A 20,734-nucleotide genomic window follows, 5' to 3' on the forward strand; every position below is an offset into this window, starting at 1 on the left:
AATGAAAGTGCAAGACAGTGCAAATACAGAAGAGAACACTTACATTACTAGGTAGCATATTGTTGGTAGTTTAATGTATGCTAATATACAGTTAACTTATTCTAACTATGACACAAATTACTGCGGAGGGCTAAAATTTGAACTTGAAGCGAGAAGCGCTAAGTTTTGTTACCAGCACACCTATGGCCTGACCTCAGTTTGGAAAACACTCGGCACATCAACACCAAAAATCATAAAGGCACCACAAAGAGTAAGTGAGCCGACTCAAATTGTGGAAACGTAGGGCCGTTTGCACATCAGAAGTAAAATACAATCCGAGTGGCTGAATGGGACTTTCTAATTCAATAGCGTGTAGCGTGTGGCCAGGGGTAGGGGCTGTAGCAGGAGCTGCTGAGCCCTAGAAGTGCTGCCGGAAATGAGTTATCAAGAACCTGGAGCACTTCTGGGTGGCCTAATAAAAGGAGCCAGCAGCCATTACTCAGGGAGCTAGAGTTGGGAAGCTTGACCGGAGTAGTTTAAAGGAGAAGGAAGAGAATTGTTTTGTATTTGTGCTTGTGGTGGACTGTGTTGAGCTTGTGTGTCTGCTTGGAATTCCAAGAGCGAAACTTAAAAGAAGTGGTGAGGCGGGCAGGCGGCCTTCTGCTGTTATGCACCTAAAATCTGGAATAGCCTGCCAATAGGAATTCGCCAGGCTGATACGGTGGAGCACTTTAACTAACAAACTGCTAAAAACACATTACTTTAACATGGCTTTCCCATAACTTCATTTTAACCTAATCCTGACGCTCTGTATATTCAATTAATTATCTTTACAATTCATGGTGGCTCCAAAATCCGTACTCACCCCTACTCTCTGTTCTGTTCTTTTTCCTGGTTTTCTGTGGTGGCGACCTGCGCCCTCACCACCTAATCAAAGCACCGTGATGTCCCTACATTGATGGATTAAAGACCAGAAGTCCACGTGACCATCATCATCAAGCCCTTCCATGAGAATCCTGAATACAATGGAGGACTGATCATTTATGTTAGGTAGAATGCCTAGAGGGGGCTGGCTGGGTGGTCTTGTGGCCTTGAACCCCTACAGATTTTACTTTCTCTCCAGCCACCTGGAGTTTTTTTTTGTTTTTTCTGTCCTCCCTGGCCATCAGACCTAATTTTTATTCTATGTTAATTAGTGTTCTTTTATTTTAATTCTTACTTTGTCTTTTTTTCTCTTTCTTCATCATGTGAAACACTTTGAGCTCCATTATTTGTATGAAAATGTGCTCTAGAAATAAAGGTTGTTGTTGTGGGAACTGGGAAGGCGTTGCCCACAAGTGAAGAAAAAGAAAATTAAAAAATCAGTGTGTGCCTTGAACTTTTGTCCCACGCTTGTCTGTGTCGGGTTCCAGCCTGGGTGGTCCACAAGAGTTATTGTATTTATAAGCCGTGACGTCAAAATGGTCATCGATAGCACTGAAACAAAGCAATACGCTGCCGGCAAGTGCATAAAGTGCGGTTTACAGTATACAAGTCAAGAGTGGCCTTGAAGCCTGGCTTGGCCTGGTTTGGTTTGATTCTTCAGAGTTATCTCGTGTATGAGCGGTGTAAAGGATATCGTAGACAGCATTATAAATTACAATTACATTTTTGCAAATACACATTACAATTACACCCTGTTTCCCCAGAGGGACCATCCCATATCAAATCAAGAAGATTCTGGGTGCCTTTGTTATGTAAAGTGAAATGGATTTAACCGGTGAAGCCCACATCTCCCCCCCCCCTCTCCTCATGCTGGGAATGTAAACATCGGAGTGGTCTGAAGAGAGATCCCACCTGAGATAGCTTCCAAAGTAGGCCACGATGTTGGAATGCTTGCAGTCCTTCATCATCACAATCTCCTGCTGAACGACTGCAAAGTCCTCACCTGTTTAAAACAAAGAGAGATGAAAAGACGATTTGTGTTTAAAACCGATAATGCAACTGGGTTACAGCTGACAACTTTAAAACGATCCTACGGTATTTCCTTTTTCCCCAATTTGTATTCAATGTGGGCAGACAAAAATCTGAAAAAGGAATATTTGGAACTACAAGACTGGTAACTCAGTACTGGAAAAAAAAGCAGAATCATTAGAGGAGTACAAAAAAATAAAAACTGCGTATTTGAACATTTGAAAAGCTTTTAACGTGGACAGGTGACTCAGCCCAGCAAAGCCTGCCAGTCCTCCAAAACAACGTCAAGCTGAGTTTTTCAAGGTCCCTAATGTCTACCACACTACTTGGCCACTTATTCCATGTGTCGATGGTGTACTGTGTGAAGAAAAACCTTCTTACATTTGTGCAAAGTGTACCTTTAGCGAGTTTCCAGCTGTGTCCCCATCTTCTCGAAGACCTCATTTTAAAGCCACCGTCTCGATGCACTGCATTCATTTCCATCGTAATTTTAAACACTTCAGTCATGTCTGCTCTTGATCTCCTTAAGGTTCAACTGTTTTAATCTTTCCTAATAATTAGTGATGAGCGAACTCCACTGCGTGCAAATTTATTAGAAACAGCCTGGTCTTTGAATCTGGCCAAGTCCAGGCTCATTTTCATAGTAGGTGGTAACCTACTGGACCTAAACTGGATCCTAAGAGTAGCAACAACAAGGCTGTGGTCACAATTCACAAACTGGGCAACTTCTGTAGACCCTGCAGTTTTGCAAGAGCCTCCAGCATCTGCCCACAAGGATGTGATCGATCTTCTTCACCGCACCATCAGTATTGGAGTACCAAGTCTAGCGATTCACAGCCACTGACCTTTTGCAAAGTCAAGGAACATGGAGCCACTTTCACCACGGTCACCAGACCCATTGGGACTGAGACAATCCTCATAGCCAGCCCTGTCAGTGCCAGTGATTGCATTGACGTCACCCATGACCAGAGGAATGTCACCTCGTGGGCACCCATCAACCACTGAGCGAAGCTGCGAATAAAATGTCTCCCTCGCCGAGACATCACTCACTGCGGTCGGAGCAGACACTGAGACAACAGACAAGGCACCCAGGGACCGCAGTAATCTGAGTCTCATAATACGCTCGTTGAAAGGAGTGACATCAGACACCATCGGAAGAAGCCAATCCGCTAGAACAACAGCTACTCTCCGAGTATGACAGCCATCAGACCGACCAGGCCAATAGAAGGTGTATCTACAGAGATCTGACCAGTCCCCGGTCTGTGTACCTCAGAGTGCCGCCACTGAAATGCGGAGTTTACGCAGGTCTTCCGACAGCAGAAGAAGATGATCATTTTGCTGGAGAGACAAGATGTTCCATGCGCACACCCGTATGGGCCGCCTCAAAATGGGACCCGAGTGCTGCCGTGCAGCGGGTGACGTCTCAGCACCACACCAGCTCCGATCCCCAACAGACCCGACCCTGTTGGCTCTTCAACAGTTTCGACTCTTCCGGGGATGGGGCTCCCGAGGGCTTTCCCTCATCCCCTTCACGATGCGAGCAGCCGCAGCAGAGCTACTCCCGCGGAGAGCAAAAAGGAGTCCTTTCTGTCGTCTCGGAGCTTTGGGAAGTTTTTTTATTATGGTGGCTGGAGTGCCATCATCTTTACATTAAAGTGTCCCTGAGGACTACAGAAATGTCTGCCAACCATACTGGACTGATTATTATGGCTAAAAAGGCGACCTGAGCTGTGCCAACCACTGCAGGCCTCCGTGAGGTCAAAAACGAAAGAACGCAGTCAGAGGTGCACAATCACATACTTCATCAAAACAAAGCAGAAATGGCGAAATCGTAGTCAGCAGTCAGAAAAAGTATGTTGGTCTTTAAAAGGCAGAAAATTCAAAGTGGCGTGTCATGGCTGAAGACCGGGGGCTTGTTCTGTTTTTTGAAGTCACGCTGAAGGCTCTCCAAACTGTCTGTGCTGATGATTTGCACTTTTTTTTCTATTAAAAAGATAGAAATGTCATGTATATAGTAATAAATCCTTTGTTATTATTATTACTTTATTAAGTGTCCTGTGTTGGGGTGTCAGGCTCCGTCCAGGTTTGTTCTCACTCTCGCAGCGCCACAAGGCTAACATGGCGAATTATTATGCATGGACAGGGCGAGCGCCTCCTTCTTTCATATTGAAGTGAGTGAAGCCAACCCCAACACAGACAGGCAGGTGACAGGATTTGCACCCAGCACATGGTTTATCTGCAGGCACAAATCACCAACACTCCACATGATTCAGTCCCTTCTCTGCCACCACTCCTCCTCAGGCTTTGTCCTCTTCCTCCCGACTCTGGCCATTGAGTGGTTGTGACTGGCTCCCTTCATACAATGAGCTTCTTCAAGGTGAGGCTGAAGTGTGGACAAATAGCCCCCACCACACACTACCCGGCAGTGGCCACGGTCCCCAGCAGGGTTGAGCTCCCATGCAGGGCACTGGAAACCAAAGGGGGCCTGGGGAAGAAACTGTCCTGCAAATACTCTCTCCCCTCGTCCTACCATCCACCAAAAATGGAACTTGAAGATCAACCTGCACATTTGGCTACAAGCACAGATGACTCGTCCCACGGAGTCTGTAATGCAATTGATAAGAAATATATACCTCTGCAGTCCCATCAATGTTGACTATTACAGCTCTGGGGGATGTGACTATGGCCTTGCAAAGCATTATGGGGCAAATAAAAAGAAAAAAAAATCCCTTAAACTGGCCATATGATTTGATAAACTGAGGGCGAACATGAACGCAGCAAATTAGCTGGGAAAAACACTTTGGCAAAATTTGCTGATCAACTCTACTCATAACTCACCCCCTGTAGCCCTGCACTCATCCCAGTTGCTCTTCTCTGGACTTCTTCACTTCTTCTTGTGCTGTTATTTCCTTTTTGTAGCCTGGAGACCAAAACTACACCCAAGACTCCAGATGAGGCCTCACCAGTGTGTTATAAAGCTTGAGCAGAACCTCCTGTGACTTGTACTCCACACATCAAGGCGCTATATAACCTGACATTCTGTTAGCCTTCTTAATGGCTCCTGAACACCGCCTGGCAGTTGATAGCGTAGTGTCCACTACGACTCCTAAATCCTCCTTATAAGCAGTACTTTCAGGTTCCAGACCTCCCTTTGTGTTTCAAGTCTGACATTTTCACTTCCTACATGTAATTCTTTACATTTACTGATATTAAATTTCATCCACTGCCATAAACCTGCCAAAGCCTGTTTGCTGCCTAAGTCCCTCTATGATGATTCAACGAAATTCAAGATTTTCTGCCAATTCACCTATCTTGGTATCACCTGTAAAGTTAACCCAGCTTGTTACTTATGTTCGTATCCAAATCATTTATTTCTATTAAAAACAGCAGCGCTGGAGAAGTCATCTAATGTGACGTAGCCCTAATATTTCATCCAGAAACCTTGCACATCCTGAATTAGGTAGCCTTTTGCATGGCATGTCCTTCATTCGTATTCCATGCAGTGGAAGTGGAAATGTGACCATTCTTATAAAGATCTGCCCCCAAACAAAACACAGCACTTAAATTAGCGCAACTTCATTTTAAATGCCCCCCACATAATCCATTGTGATTGTTTCTTACTTTTTGAAGGTGGCTTTTCAGCATTCTGGATTAACATGCAGTATTTAAAAATAAACATTTCACAATTGATTTTAAGACCTTTCCTATTGTAGATGGAGGCCTGCCAGCTGTCAACAGTAACACACTCAGGAGCCGTCCAGCAGCAGGCCCGGAGGGAATACTTTCAAGTGTATGAACTCCTGGAGTCTCGCACTTGTGGTTTGGGTTTTTTAAAAAATTGATGGCTTCATAAAATTCATTTATATGAAGCAACTGGAATTGTGGATTCTGTGTTCCAGTGTATGGAGTGCAGGCGACGTGGTGCAGTGATGAGATCAGCGACTGTGCTCGGCAAATCTGACATACCCCACGACAAAAAGTCACAGAATATGACATTGGCTTTAATGACACTTGACGATAGCAGTTTTGCTCCCTGAAGACTTCTGAGTGTATGTTATGGATTTTGACCAGCTGATCAAATAAAAAAAATCACCCTGACACATGCAGTTTCGATTCAATCGCCTATTTTTGTGATTTCCTATAATAATCAAAGCATAGTATGGAAGGACTGGGCTAGAGTGTAATTTTAAGAACATTTCTCCCCAGGACTGACAGAGGGCGAAACCCGATCCCCCCCAAACCACGGCCTTCAGCAGGGCCATGGATCATAAGCATAGAAGCTCAACCCTGTTGGGGCCTGTGTCCACCTCCAGGGGGCACAGGACATTTGCAGGATCCTATTTTGCTGCACTTCCTCCACACCCAGAAGTGCGGCTGAAAGACGCTTGTTGGGTGCCCTATAAAAAGGGGCCAGTTGCCAGAAGTCAACAGCCAGAGTCGGGAGGAAGAGGACAAAGCCTGAAGAGGAGTGGAGGAAGGACTGTCGGCAAAAGGGACTGTGTTGGTGTTGGTTTATTGTGTGCTGTGAACCGCAAATAAACTAAATGTTGTGTGCAAAACTCGTCTCTCTGCCCGTTTGTGTCAGGTTGAGGCAGCTGTACGTGCCCTGGGCTTTCACAGTATGTGTGTATATACTGTATATCTAGAAGGACCGAGAGAGGGACGATGCCTCCCCCGGACCACAAGAGGGCAGCCGCCCTGGTTTGTATGGGGGCCACAGGAATTGAGCATGGAAGCTCAACCCTATAGGGGCCCGCGGCCACCACCAGGGGGCACCCAGACAAGTAAGGAGCCCTGGACATTACCACATTACCAGAAAAACCAGGGACACTCGGAGTGCTTCCGGGTGCTCATACGACACTTCCGCCATACCATAAAGTGCTACAGGAAGCTCATCAAGGGGCACCTAGAGCACATCCGGGTGGAAATAAAGGGCCGCCTCCCTCCAGTCATCAGCCGAAGTCGGGAGGAAGAGGACGAAGCTCGGAGGAGAGGAGTGGAGGCGGTGAAGGAAGGCTGGATCATTAAAAGGCCCGGACGTGAGGGTGATTGGTGGAAGGACACTGGACTGTGTGTGGGACTTTACTAGATGTAAATATTGTAAATAAAGGCGTGTGTTTGGAAAAGTTGGTGTCTGCCTGTCTGTGGCCGGGGTTGGTTTTCCACAATGGCATCCCAGATGGGACTCTCTGCCTGATATAAGACGGGGACCCATCAACAAAATAATTTTGTGGACAGCCCAACACAGCAGGACACCCCACACACGCACCATGGTAGAGCAGTACACACACAACCCCGCGACTAGGAGTGACTCATCCAAAAGACCGCCTACGGTCCACGGAATTGTCATCTGTGCCTGACAGGGACAAAGAAGAACACAAAAGACGTGCAAGCAGCAGACTATCCGGTGCGCGCCATCACCATGGACACACGGGTCAGCTCTGTGGCAGGAGAGGCCACACGGAGGCAGCTTCCTCCGAAGGGCAGGGTTCAGAAGGTAATTCCCTTCTCCAGTGGCAGTCGGCCCTGGGGAGCTGGCGTTGTCAGACTCCCTTTGTTTTTGCAGCTGTGGACTACTTGAACCCATGTCAGTGGCTGAAGCAGCCTGATCCAGGGAGTGACGCCAAGATGATGGCAGTGGTCAAAACTGGGGAGGAGAAGCTCCTGTGTGTTTGAAAGCCGCTGCGGCAGAAGAGCTGCCGGCAGGCTTGCCACCCCATCGGGCCGCAGAACAACAAGACGACAGAGGACCGGAAGTCCCTCCTGAGGCTGGCGAGGGACTAGACGGTGTGTGTTGCGTTCCCACCGATGATTGGATGGGGGCGGGACCAACGAATGTCCATCCTGAGCCAAGGGAGGACCCGACTGAGCCGAGGAGAAGGCTCCGCGGCACCCAGCTGGAGGATTGCCTTCAGCCCGCACAGATGCTACTCCAGGTCATGCGCGTCCTGTGTGAGGTAATGGAGAAGCCAGAGGGGAATGCGATTGCGTCACTGAAGACACTACAGCAGTGGACAAAGTGGCGTAACGCTGGATTTTCTGGCCGGAAGGATGCAGTGGTACAGGTAAGTGACACCTGTGCCATAAAGGAAAAAGGGGGGTCGTGCAAAGGGGACCCAGTATTGGTCGGATCTGGGTACTGAGTAGCTGTACCTCCAATCAGTGAACACAGTGATGAGGACCGAGCAAGAGGGCAGGTATGAGGCCGGCTGTTGTGTGCCGGGGGTCTAGGTGCAGTGCTACTAGAGCCAGCAATGGCCTCACGCCGCTCTACAGGGAAGCAGGCGGCACAGGGTCTCTTCCTTCCACATAGGGAGACTCAAACCATCAGGGCACCCCAGAGAAATAGGATGATCCAGAGAAAGAAAGCCGGCTCATCCAACAAGGGAGGACGTGAGGCTGGGAGCTTTCATCCGATGACAGGCCGCCCTCTGTGGTGTCAAAGGGAAGCCCCAAAGGCAGCTGAGAAGACGGGGGTGTGAGCGGTCCCGGGTGAATGTTGGGGTGCCGGTCGAAGGGGGGAGCGTTGCCTGTATGGTATGCAGAAAGGCGCAGAATGGTGGCGTCAAGGCAACGTCTCCGTCCCTTATTCCAGTTTTTGTTTTGTAGGACTGGGCCCTGGACAGGAGTATGTCGGCTCCCCACCCTCGCAGGATGGGCCACTGGCCCCCACGGGTCTCAGCTGACAGAGGGGCAATATAGCGGGTGGCTGGGGGTTGTGCCCAGCCGGGACGCCTAGAAGGACTGAGAGAGGGACTATGCCTCCCCCGGACCACAAGAGGGCAGCCGCCCTGGTTTGTATGGGGGCCACGGGAATTGAGCATGGAAACTCAATATACACAGAACAATTATAATTGGAACATCTGTGGTGGTCTAAATGTGGTGGCACTGCAGCTCAAATAGACAGTGGATATACAGGGGTCAGTGCCGGGGCTTCAGTGGATATACGGGGGTCAGTGCCGGGGCTGCTGCTCTTTGTAATATACACAGACGATCTGTACCAACGTGTATTCAATAAGCAGATTTAATTTGCAGATGATGCCAAAGAGTGAAACGCCTGCTAGTGTCGTGTGTACTGCAACAGCTTGTGCTTGATAGGCCGCGTGTAGAAGTGGCTCCCCCTAATGGCAGTGCGTCACCTTTCATGAGCCTCCCTCACACAGCAGCTCATTTTTCTGCTTTTTGATTATTGTAGTGGATAAGCAAGATAACGTCTATGACCATAAAAGTATAGAATCTAACTAAAAAGAGTCTGAAGTAGTGTAAACCGGCTACATTTGTGATGGTCAAACAAACTGAAGTGATTTTGAAATGTTCAAAATAACTAGCTCTTACAAACACAATAACTGACACAGAAAGAAATGGAAAAGGTGACATTATGCGTACGGTGACCTCACGTGTTCTTCGCATTGCTGTTAGCACTAAAAACAACCCTTACCTGCACATTATAATGATTCAGTATTTCTCTAACACTATCATTTTTTGGCAAATCACCCCCTTCTATCCATCATGGTCGAATGCTGCAACAATTTCAGCTTGAGAATTCAGCACAGCTTTGGAAAAATTAATTTTTGAGAAGTCTGAACTACAATCAGCCACAGACCCTCCACAACCCACAATAAATAACAGCACATCAACCAATGCCCTTTTATTTTTTTTTGATATCTTGATTTGGACTCTGCGGTCTATGACTATATTATTGTCCATTGTCATGTGATGAGGTGCACTTACTTTTTCACACGACTGTATTTTTGAGTCTGTTGGCACGGTGTGATTGTCAAATGTACTATGGAGACGTAAAAAATAAGACTTCATTGAATGGCTGTTTCTTCTGACAAATGGACATTTTTAACTATAAAGGGCATACGGTAAAAGAATAAAAAGCTCCTCTATTGCAGCAGCCATGTCATGAGGGTCCACTACGTTTTTTATATAAAGTACTTGGATGCAACACATCTCTTCTGAAAACATGAAATGGTTTAAAGGAAAGGCAGGAAAAGAGGACAATTGGACTTCCTTCCTGATATGACACAATGAAATTCCATCGTAAGTGGGAAAGAAGGAAAGCCAAACTGATGATATGAAGCAAGTACCACAGCGTGGCTAAAGAAACCTGGCAAACAAGAGCGGATGGCTGTTCACAAAGAACAACCTCATTTTTCTTTCTGCCATGCATAAATGTATGCTATATGGCCTAAAGTGTGTAGACGTCCCACCAAACAACTGAGTTCAGGTGCGTCGAGTCAAACACATAGCTATAAAGTCTCCAATGACCAACACTGAGTCATAATGAAGAGCTCAGTGACCTTAAAAGTGGCATCGTCCTAGAAGGCCACCTTTGCCACAAGTCAGTACATGAAACGTCTGCCAGATCTGCCAATTCTGTGAGGTGGAAGTGCCAAGGAGCAGCAACAGCTCAGCCACGAATTGGTAAGACCATTGAAAACTCACAGAGCGGGGCAGCCAAGTGCTAAAGTGGATAAAAAAAATCAGCTATGCTCTTTGCCATCTCCCTCTGGAAGCAACATCTGCACAAGAACTGCACACTGGATGCATCAGTAAATGGGTTTCCATGGCCGGGCAACTAAACACACAAGCCTTGCCAAGTGCCAACTGGAGTGGTGTAAAGCACACCATCACTGGACTGTGGAGCAGTGAAAATGTGGAGTGATGAATCACTTAACAGATGGTCTGATGGACCAGTCTGGGTTTGGTGGGTGCCAGAAGACTGCAGTAGTGCCTACTGTGAAGTTTGGTGGAGGAGGGATAACAGTCTGGGCTGACAATGGTGGGCTCCAGTGAAGGGACCTGTTAATGCTACAGCAGACAAAGACATTTTAGACAACTGTGCCCTTGAGTTCGGGGACGGCCCTCTGCTGTTCCAGCGTGACTGTGCCCTTGTGTGCAATGCCATGTCCATAATGGCATGGAGGAAGTTGAGCAGCCTGCACAGAGCCACGACCTAAGCCCTATTAAACACCTTTAGGATGAAATGGCAAACCAGGTCTCCTCGTCCAGCATCTGCACCTGACCTCACAAATGCTCTTTTAGCTGAATGGGCACAAATTCCCACAGACACACTCCAGGATCTTGTGGAAAGAATAATAGTAGATGTTACTATGTGTGTGTGTGTGTTTTTGGGTTTGGCATTTCCATATCAAAGCCCTTGGGTTTGGTTTGGGATATCCAAAGTGCTTATATAGGTGTGATGGCACGGCGTCCACAAGCGTTTGGCCATACGAGTCGTATATTAAAAAGAGCAGCCGCACCAACACTGAAACAGATGGGCACCCCTTCAAACAATCACCTAATTCTGAAAGTTCCCCTCGAAATGATCCTTTGTTCCTTTTGTTTAAGCTGGTTTAGCCCACATCTGTGCATTACAACTTTAATTCCCAAATTTTTTTTTAGTTTGGAAAACTAAACATTAGGATTTCAAAAATGGTGGTGTCTGTGTGCGCATTTAGCATTAAGTAAGATTCAAGGAAAAGAAATCAAAGCCTATATTAACATTGCAAGAATGGCTACTTCTCGTTCCATTCTAGCAACCTTAGGGAACGGGATGCGGATAAATTGAGTTCCACACTCACCTTGGCTGTCTGGGGGTCCATTTCTTTAAACACATTACAATTACTGAACACCCCCCGACATACATATTGTGAAGTTTTAGCCTTAGGTTCCCCCGTAGCTTATGTTTACATTTATTTCTACTGGCTTTTTTGTTCATCTTTCAGTATTGTTCAATGATTTCAATTGTTTCTGTTTATACTACTCTGTCCATTTATTAATTGTCTAATTATCGATTTTCTGTTAATTTCACTCCATCTATTTAGTGCCTATGTGTGTAATTACTGTATGTTCTACTCTCTTCCTTGTGCTTTGTGAGTGGATCCCCAAGAGGCGGGTCCACACCTACCTCACCGTAAGGACCCGCCCCCAGCCTTTAAAGCGAGGAGTTCTGAGAGCTCCAAGCCAAGGATTTAAGCTTATTCCCTCTCTTGTTGGGATTTTTGTTGCATATTTTGGGATATTTCTGTCAGTTTTAAACTTTAAAAGCCTGTTCCCCATTTTTAAGGTATGGAAGGGCTTGAAGCCTGCCTGTGGACTTTGTACGTCAGCATGCTTTTGGTGAGGTCTTTTCTGGGCAGATTATGGTGGGATCCCTTTTCACCACATTCCTGATTCCAAATCATAACACATTTTTTTTTTTATTTTGAAATACATTGTTAAACTCCAAGGGGAAACTGTCTTTTTGTGAGTCAGAGCACAGGGTCAGCCATTGTACTGCACCCCTGGAGCAATTTTCAGGTTAAAAACCTTGCTCAGGAGCCCGATGGAGAAGGATCCCTTCTGGCTGTAATGGGATTCTTTTTTAAGTCTGAATCAGAATCTGATTATTAGGCGGTTACCGACCAGGTAACACTAGTGGTTGGTCGGCCAGTTGGCAAACATCCGCCATGTACTCTTTGTGTTATTGACAGGGTAAGTCAAAATTATGTTAACATTAATGAAGTATAATAGTTAGTTATGTATAGTTAATATGAAGTATGTTTTGTGAATACATTGTTTCCACCACTCAAATGTTAACATAATTTTTACTCACCCTCTATATCTATCTATCTATTTATATATATATATATATATATATATACTGCATATATCTATAGCTATATATATGTATAATTCTATATACATATTGTATCTATATATTTCTATACCTATTGTGGCTAGCGGCTCGGGGTGGCACCCAGCTGGGATGCCCGGAAGGACCGGAGGAGGGGTTACGCCTCCTTCAGACCATGAGGGGGCGACCACCCTGGTGGCTTTGGGGACCATGGGAACACAGCTTGGAAGCTCAACCCTATTGGAGCCCGTGGTCACCGCCAGGGGGTGGCCGGATGCCTGTGGAGCCCTGGTCTTCAGCAATTCTGCCACACCCGGAAGTGCTGGGGGAAAGACGACCAGGGACACCCACAGTGCTTCCGGGTGCACGGCCGGTGCTTCCGCCACACTGAGGAGTGCCGGCGGAAGATTATCAGGTGGCATCTGGAGCACGTCAGAGTGATTATAAAAAAGGGTCAGGGTCGGGAGTGGAGAAGGACGGAGCTCGGGAGGAGTGGAAAGGAGGCGGCCTGAAAAGAGGCATCGTTGTGTGAGAGGCCTGGACTTTGGGGGAGTTTTGGGGTCGTGTGTGTCACTCATTGTGTAAATAGTGTAAATAAACGTGTTGTGGTGATTCAAACGATGTCCACCTGTCTGTGTCTGGGCTGCTTTCTACACTATATATATATATATTACTGCTCAAAAGAATTAAAGGAACACTTTTTAATCAGATTATAGCATAAAGTCAATGAAATTTATGGGATGTTAATCTGGTCAGTTAAGTAGCAGAGGGGGTTGTTAATCAGTTTCAGCTGCTGTGGTGTTAATGAAATTAACAACAGATGCACTAGAGGGGCAACAATGAGATGACCCCCAAAACAGGAATGGTTTAACAGGTGGAGGCCACTGACATTTTTCCCTCCTCATCTTTTCTGACTGTTTCTTCACTAGTTTTGCATTTGGCTACAGTCAGTGTCACTACTGTGTCAGCATGAGGCGATACCTGGACCCTACAGAGGTTACACAGGTAGTCCAACTTCTCCAGGATGGCACATCAATACGTGTCATTGCCAGAGGTTTGCTGTGTGTCCCTGCACAGTCTCAAGGGCATGGAGGAGATTCTAGGAGACAAGCAGTTACTCTAGGAGAGCTGGAGAGGGCCATAGAAGGTCCATAACCCATCAGCAGGACCAGTATCTGCTCCTTTGGGCAAGGAGGAACAGGATGAGCACTGCCAGAGCCCTACAAAATGACCTCCAGCAGGCCACTGGTGTGAATGTCTCTGACCAAACAACCAGAAAGACTTCATGAGGGTGACCCAAGGGCCCCATGTCCTCTAATGGGCCCTGAGCTCACTGCCCAGCAGCATGCAGCTCGATTGGCATTCGCCATAGAATACCAGAATTGGCAGATGCACCACTGGTGCCCTGTGCTTTTTACAGATGAGAGCAGGTTCACCCTGAGCATGTGACAGAAGTGAAAGGGTCTGGAGAAGCCATGGAGAACATTATGCTGCCTGTAACATCATTCAGCATGAGCAGTTTGGTGGTGGGTTAATGATTGTCTGGGGAGGCATATCCATGGAGGGTCACACAGACCGCTACAGGCTTGACAAAGGCACCTTGGCTGCCATTAGGTATCAGGATGAAATCCTTGGACCCATTGTCAGACCCTATGCTGGTACAGTGGCTCCTGGTGCACGACAATTCCTGGCCTCATGTGGTGAGAGTATGCAGGCAGTTCCTGGAGGATGAAGGAATTGATACCATTGACTGGCCACCACACTTTCCTGACCTAAATCCAATAGAACACCTCTGGGACATTATGTTTTGGTCCATCCAATGCCACCAGGTTGCACCTCAGACTGTCCAGGAGCTCAGTGATGCCCTGGTCCAGATCTGGGAGGAGATCCCCACAACACCATCTGTCATCTCATTAGAAGCATGCACCGATGTTGTCAGGCATGTATACAAGAACACAGGGGCCATACAAAGTGCTGCGTACAATTTGAGTTGCTGCAATTAAATTTTGGCAAAATGGACTACCCTGCCACATCATTTTTTTACTCTGATTTTTGGGGTGTCTTTGAATTCAGGGCTCTGTAGGTTGATCATTTTCATTTCCATCAAGCGATGTGGCATCCTTTCGTTCCTAACACATTACCCAGTCTATATCAGTATAGATATCCAGGAGGATTTCTTTTTCCCATTGAGATCTGATGTGTTTTCAAAGTGTTCCTTTAATTTTTTGAGCAGTTTATTATATATATATATATATATATATATATATATATATATATATATATATATATATATATATATAGTGAACAGGGGGGCTGAATGAACCCCTAGAAGACACGGACGCTCCTCCAAAACCCATTCTTAAACGCCAATACAATGGGCATAAATACAATTTACCTCCACTTTGCTCCCTTACTTGCTGAACTGGTGCTCTGTCACGTGATATGTGTCTCGCGTGGCACTTCACATACTTAAAAGCCTGAACAGCACCTGTCCTTTTTTTGCTCTTTGCTTTCTCTGTGTCTCTCTCTATCTCTCTCTTTTTTCTTCCTTCCATTCAGTCTTTTAAGAACCCTGCTTATTCAAGTACTGTGTTAAATGATGCTGAAGCATATCACCCTTGAACTGCTCACCCATCCATCACAAGGTATACACACTCGTACCGGGCCGGTTCAGAGTCGCCTGTCTATACAGCCTGCATCTCTTTTAATTGTGCTTTTTCCCACAGCCACTGATAAAGTTTACTAGAATGTGGACATGAATCAAACGTGTCGTAGTCTAAAACCTCAGGAGTGTAAACAGCATGGCTGCACTGTCACTTCTGTCATATAACTCACTGTAAGACTCTGAGAGAGTCAGTTTATGATTAATCAGGATGGCTTTTAAAACTAAACGTTACTGTATGAAATAGAGATTTATATACCGTCACCGGAAAAGTACGAAAAACCCAAATTTTTAAACAGTACGGTACTAGCATTTTGGGATTTTCAGTGCTGGTAGAAATGCCAGCTTTCCTCTAAATCCCCAGCACCACATTCTATCGACACTTGTAAATGCAGTTGTGGAAAAACACCCATTTCAAACACTTCACAACGCGAAACCACACACTTCAACGTGATCAGAACTTCACGGGGGCACATCCTCCCCACCACTCACTTATAGCTTCACCTTGATCGGGACCTCATGACTGTACTTCTAAAATTTTTATTATTATGCTGTATTAAGGAATTGTTCTGTTCTGTGTATTGTATTGTATTGACCCCCTACTTTTGACACCCACTGCACGCCCAACCTACCTGGAAAGGGGTCTCTCTTTGAACTGCCTTTCCCGAGGTTTCTTCCATTTTTCCCTACAAGGTTTTTATTGGGAGTTTGTCTTTTGTCTTCTCAGAGAGTCAAGGCTGGGGGGCTGTCAAAAGGCAGGGCCTGTTAAAGCCCATTGCGGCACTTCCTGTGTGATTTTGGGCTATACAAAAATAAACTGTATTGTATTGTATTGTACTGTCACGAGGGAAGCGGTGCGTAGTGCAGGGGGGTATTTGTAGTTGTCCGTTATTTGCTTTGGAACCATTCTGGTACGGGGGCAGAGATCTGAAAACTGGTATCGATACCAAAGTCAAAATGTCAGTATCAGTCCAACATTAATATGAAATGATTGTGTCTATATTCAGTTCAGCTCAGTTTATTCTTTCAAGTGATCTTCACCAAGTGGAGGCTCAATGCTGGAATACGCGGAATTCAAAGGGATCAAAACTGCACGTCTCAGCTTTCACTAAATCCAGAAAGCAGACAATTAAAATAATTTTCATTCGGAGGCAACTTCGATCAGTCAGTGCAAACAGATAATATGAAAAGCAGACTTGTGATACATGGCAAACACAACACAAAACTCAAACAATATAACTTCTAAGAAAACGAAGCCCTTTTATACAGACTTGATTGAAACATTTGAAAGGCATTATCCTGACTCATAGTCTAATCATGCTGTTATTGTTATCCACTTAAAAACGTCTTGAGGTTATGCAACAGACTGAATTTAAAACGCCCTGAAGTATGAAAACGAATCTGAACGCTTTTTATAAATAAGACAAAGTACAGACAAGATTTCAGAAGATATAGCAGAATTTTATAACACAAATAAATGTCATTATTATAAATGAATTTCACTTCTATTTCTATATTTCATACTTCATAAAGGAGAAGGCCCAAAGGATGATGACTTGCCATTTCTAACTTTGTCTTTCAAGGAAGATATAAAGTTAATTGAGAGCACAAACAAAACAGGATTATAAACTGCAGAAATATTGACAAGCTTTTTGTCTTCTAATATCAGAAGTCGCTTTTAAGATGTAGCGAATACACAAAGACGACTCTTTCCACTAAATAATTCTCAAGAAAAGAAATCCTCACATTCAGAATGACACACAATATGCTTATCAAATGAAAGAGCCGACGATGTAGATGGTCACACACAAAAGGACGTGCTGCCTTTCAAGGTCTTTCATTGCCTTTTGTTCTAAACATTACATATTCGCATATACTGTAGAAAAGGAAGACGCCATTTCATTTATAAAGTGCTTTTCAAGACACTCGGAGTGCTTTACATAGTGATGGGGAACCACGTCAACAACAACCACCACCAATGGGCAGCATCCGCCTGGGTGAACAACGGCAGCCATTTTGTATGAGCACTCTGACCACACATTAGGCATTCAGTGATGAAGATAGGTAGAGAGATAGTTAGCTAATGAGGGACAGGGAATCATTATGGGGTCAGAATGGATGTGCAAATAACGAGCCATTGAGCCAGGACATTGGGAAACAACCTACTCTTTACAAAAGATGCCTAGGGATCTTCTATGACCACAGAGGGCCAGGACCTCAGTTTTAGGTCTCATCTGAAAGACGGCACCATTTTTATAGCACAGGGTCTCCCGTCACTGCACTGCGGCATTGGGATCCGCATGCAGAGCACAGGGTAAGCGCCCCCAGCTGGCGTCACCAACACCTCTTCCAGCAGCAACCCAAACTTTTTCTAGATGGTCTCTCATCCAAGTACTGGCTGGGCCTGAACGTGCTTAGCTTCATGTGGATGACCTCTTGTGAAGTGCAGGAAGTATGGCTGCTAAATTTACACATACACAAAGAGACAGACAGATAGACAATTGGATGGTTACAATGAACTTGGAAAGTCTTCAGACCCCTTCACTTTCTTCAGATTTTGTTATGTTGCAGCTTTGTGCTAAAGTCATTTAAATACATTATTTCCTCCTCATCAAACATCGCTCAACACCCTGGGATGACAACAGCGAGGAAAGGATTTTCGATATTTTTGGCAAATTCATTCAAAATAAAAAAGTGATAGTATTCAGACCTTTTGCTAAAACAATTTTAAGGAAATGATCAGAGATGCCAGGCATCCCAACAGCCACCTTTTCTCTGTGCAATCAGGAAAACAATATGGCTGCCTGCTGTCCAGTTCAGAGAGACGGACGAGGAGTCCTGTCTGCATATTGAATGAGGAAAGCGTCTCGAACTCTTGTTAAAACACTACCTTACATTAAGTTATTATTTATCATGTATTTTATACCGTATATACTCGCGTTTAAGTTTTCCTGCGGATAATGCAGGGCTTGATTTTATCGTATAAAAGCTGGTATTCTATAATGTTGGTCGTATAAGTCGTATTTGGAAAACTCACACTATTGGTCCAAGAGATTATGATATGCTAATGCCTGCCCACCTTAGAGAGGAACCACGGAGCACACGCGCTTCTTTTTCTATGTGGGTGTGGCAATGCCCTGTATCAGCGTGTGCTCCTAACCTCTCTCACTCTCTATTGTGCCTACGTGACCATACGGTAAAACCCAAACTATTTCGAAGCAACATTTGCACTCATTTGTGTTTTTTGAATCTCACAGTCTCATACACCTTTATTGTAAGAGCATCCTTTATCTATGATGGAGCTTTCGATCAGAAGAAAATATGAAGCTTGTTTTAAATTAAAAGTCGTTGAAGTGGCGAAAGAAATTGGTAACTGCGCTGCTGCAACAAAATGCAATGTGTGTGAGAAACTGGTGCGAGACTGGAGGAGGCAAGAAGTTGTAAAAAGAAAAAATGTAAGTCTTGTAATTTTTGACCGGGCGTACTGTATAAGTCGTCTGATTTTATGATCGATTTTTCGGGTTACAAGACCTGACTTATACACGAGTACTGTATATACGGTAACTCTTTTATAACTTTTAACGTAATGATTTGTATTGATATTTATGCATTACTAGCTGTCTCCTGTGGGTCCGCCCGTGTAGTAGTGAAACAGGACAAACTTTAAAAATCAATAAACAGGTACGCTCCAAAACACAGAGGTAGATTGACTTGAATGTGACCTGAAGTGAGTGAGGAAGGCCCCATCTGGCTCCCCACTCCTGACATTACGCTTCCCCCGCCCTCAGCCCGTTTTACTGTAGTGTGATAAGAGAAGTCACAAAAGAGAGAAGCAAATTATAGAAAAAAACCCGATCTAAATCCTTTAAGTAGTTCTTTAGTGAAAAGGGGAGAGACAGACAGATGTTGGATTTTATATACTGTATATAGCAATTGTTATTGCCCTTTTATACTCTTGTTAAATGCACAGTCCTGGAGATTAGCATCTAAGCATTTCAGTATATTTTGTGTTGAATTGTACGTGACAAATAAAACTTGATTGGGTATGAATTTTGATTTTTTAAATTTGGCTCAGGTGCATCCCATTCTGTTGATCATCAATGAGATGATTCCATACCTTGCTTGGAGTCCACTTGTGGTCAACTCAATTGACTCGAGTAAGTAGGAAAGACACACCTGTCTATAGAGGGTCTCACCGGTGACTAAAACTACACCATGAAGTTGAGCTTTGAGACAAGATTGTGACGAGGCGCAGCTCTGAGAAAGGCTGCAAAAAAATTCCTGCATTGAAGGTTCCTAGTGGGCTCTGAATTTCTTACATGGAAAAAGTCTGGAACCACCACGACTACACTAAGCACCCCAGAATGACAACACAAAACAGGAGTTTAGAATTTTTTTTGCAAATTCTTATATATAAATTGATACTATCCGTATGTATGGTATTCACGTCAATACCTCGACTCAATACAAATTAGAACCATGCAATGGGACTCTGCCTCTGTAGTTAGAACATAACGTGGCAAACGCAGACGCAGTATTGTATGATTGGCTAAGAATGTTCGAATGCTTCAGTGACCCCGCTGGACGGCCAAGTATAGTAAGTCGTTGTTGGTTCAAGCAGATAACAGTAAGTTCGGTTGGTTTTTGGAACGTTGGTTTGGTGGGGTGTACTTTCTAGGACTAACATCGTCGACTGACTTAAACCCGTAAGTAATTTAGAACATATCGCCATTTGCTTGGTATGTCGAAATCTATTTTTGGGCAGTTTGGTTTTGGCATCCGTCCTTCTGACATCTATTGGCAAACTGAGTAATGACGGCTGGGTATTAACAACGGTCATTGTTTAAATTTTAGCCGATCTCAGATCTAAAATGACCACGCCAACATAATTATTACTCCGACTCTGATTAGAGTCGTAAAATGCGATTTGTTTTTAAAATTTTTTTGCTGGAAAAAAATCAAAAGAGGTGCGCCGAAGAGCTGAGTTCACGTCTCGCAACCCCGTTTAAACAGGAAGCTCTCCAGCACATCGGCCGAAAAGGTCTATTTTAAGCACAAATCAGTGCCATGATAACAAAATCATTTCAAGGACTTAAAAAAACAAATAATTCTTTGCAGAGAAAGTATGGATTTCAAACTCAGAATTTGTAGCCCGATTCAATCGGGCTCCCAGTCACTAGTGTATTATTAAAATATTGAAATATCACATTGACACAAGTATTTGGACATTTGTCAAGGACATTTGAAATTTGCCTCAGGTGCCTTCCATTCTATTGGTTATTGTTGAGATGCTTCTACACCTTATTTGGAGCCCACCTTTGGTCAATTCATCTGATTGGATTAAGAAAAAGTCACACACCTGTCTTCAGAAGGTTCCACAGGTGAAGAAACACCAAGCCACGAGTCTGAAGGAACTGCCTGTTGAGCGTGGAGACACGCTGAAGCATTGACAGTGTCCTCCATAATTCTTCAATGGAATAAATATTGAACAGACATGGCTAATCCTAGAGTTGGCC

At 44.8% G+C, this 20,734-nt stretch overlaps 1 protein-coding gene across 1 annotated transcript in view; it reads right to left on the bottom strand.

Moving 5' to 3' along the window:
• Positions 1–20,734, bottom strand: part of map4k3b (mitogen-activated protein kinase kinase kinase kinase 3b) — a 124,811-nt gene that overhangs the window by 73,714 nt on the left and 30,363 nt on the right. Inside the window, exon 3 of the mRNA XM_039738992.1 lies at positions 1,816–1,906. Within this exon, the coding sequence (XP_039594926.1) occupies positions 1,816–1,906 (91 nt within the window). The remainder of the gene's footprint in view (positions 1–1,815; positions 1,907–20,734) is intronic.

This window comes from Polypterus senegalus, chromosome 16, assembly GCF_016835505.1.
Source record: "Polypterus senegalus isolate Bchr_013 chromosome 16, ASM1683550v1, whole genome shotgun sequence".
Lineage (NCBI taxonomy): Eukaryota > Metazoa > Chordata > Cladistia > Polypteriformes > Polypteridae > Polypterus > Polypterus senegalus.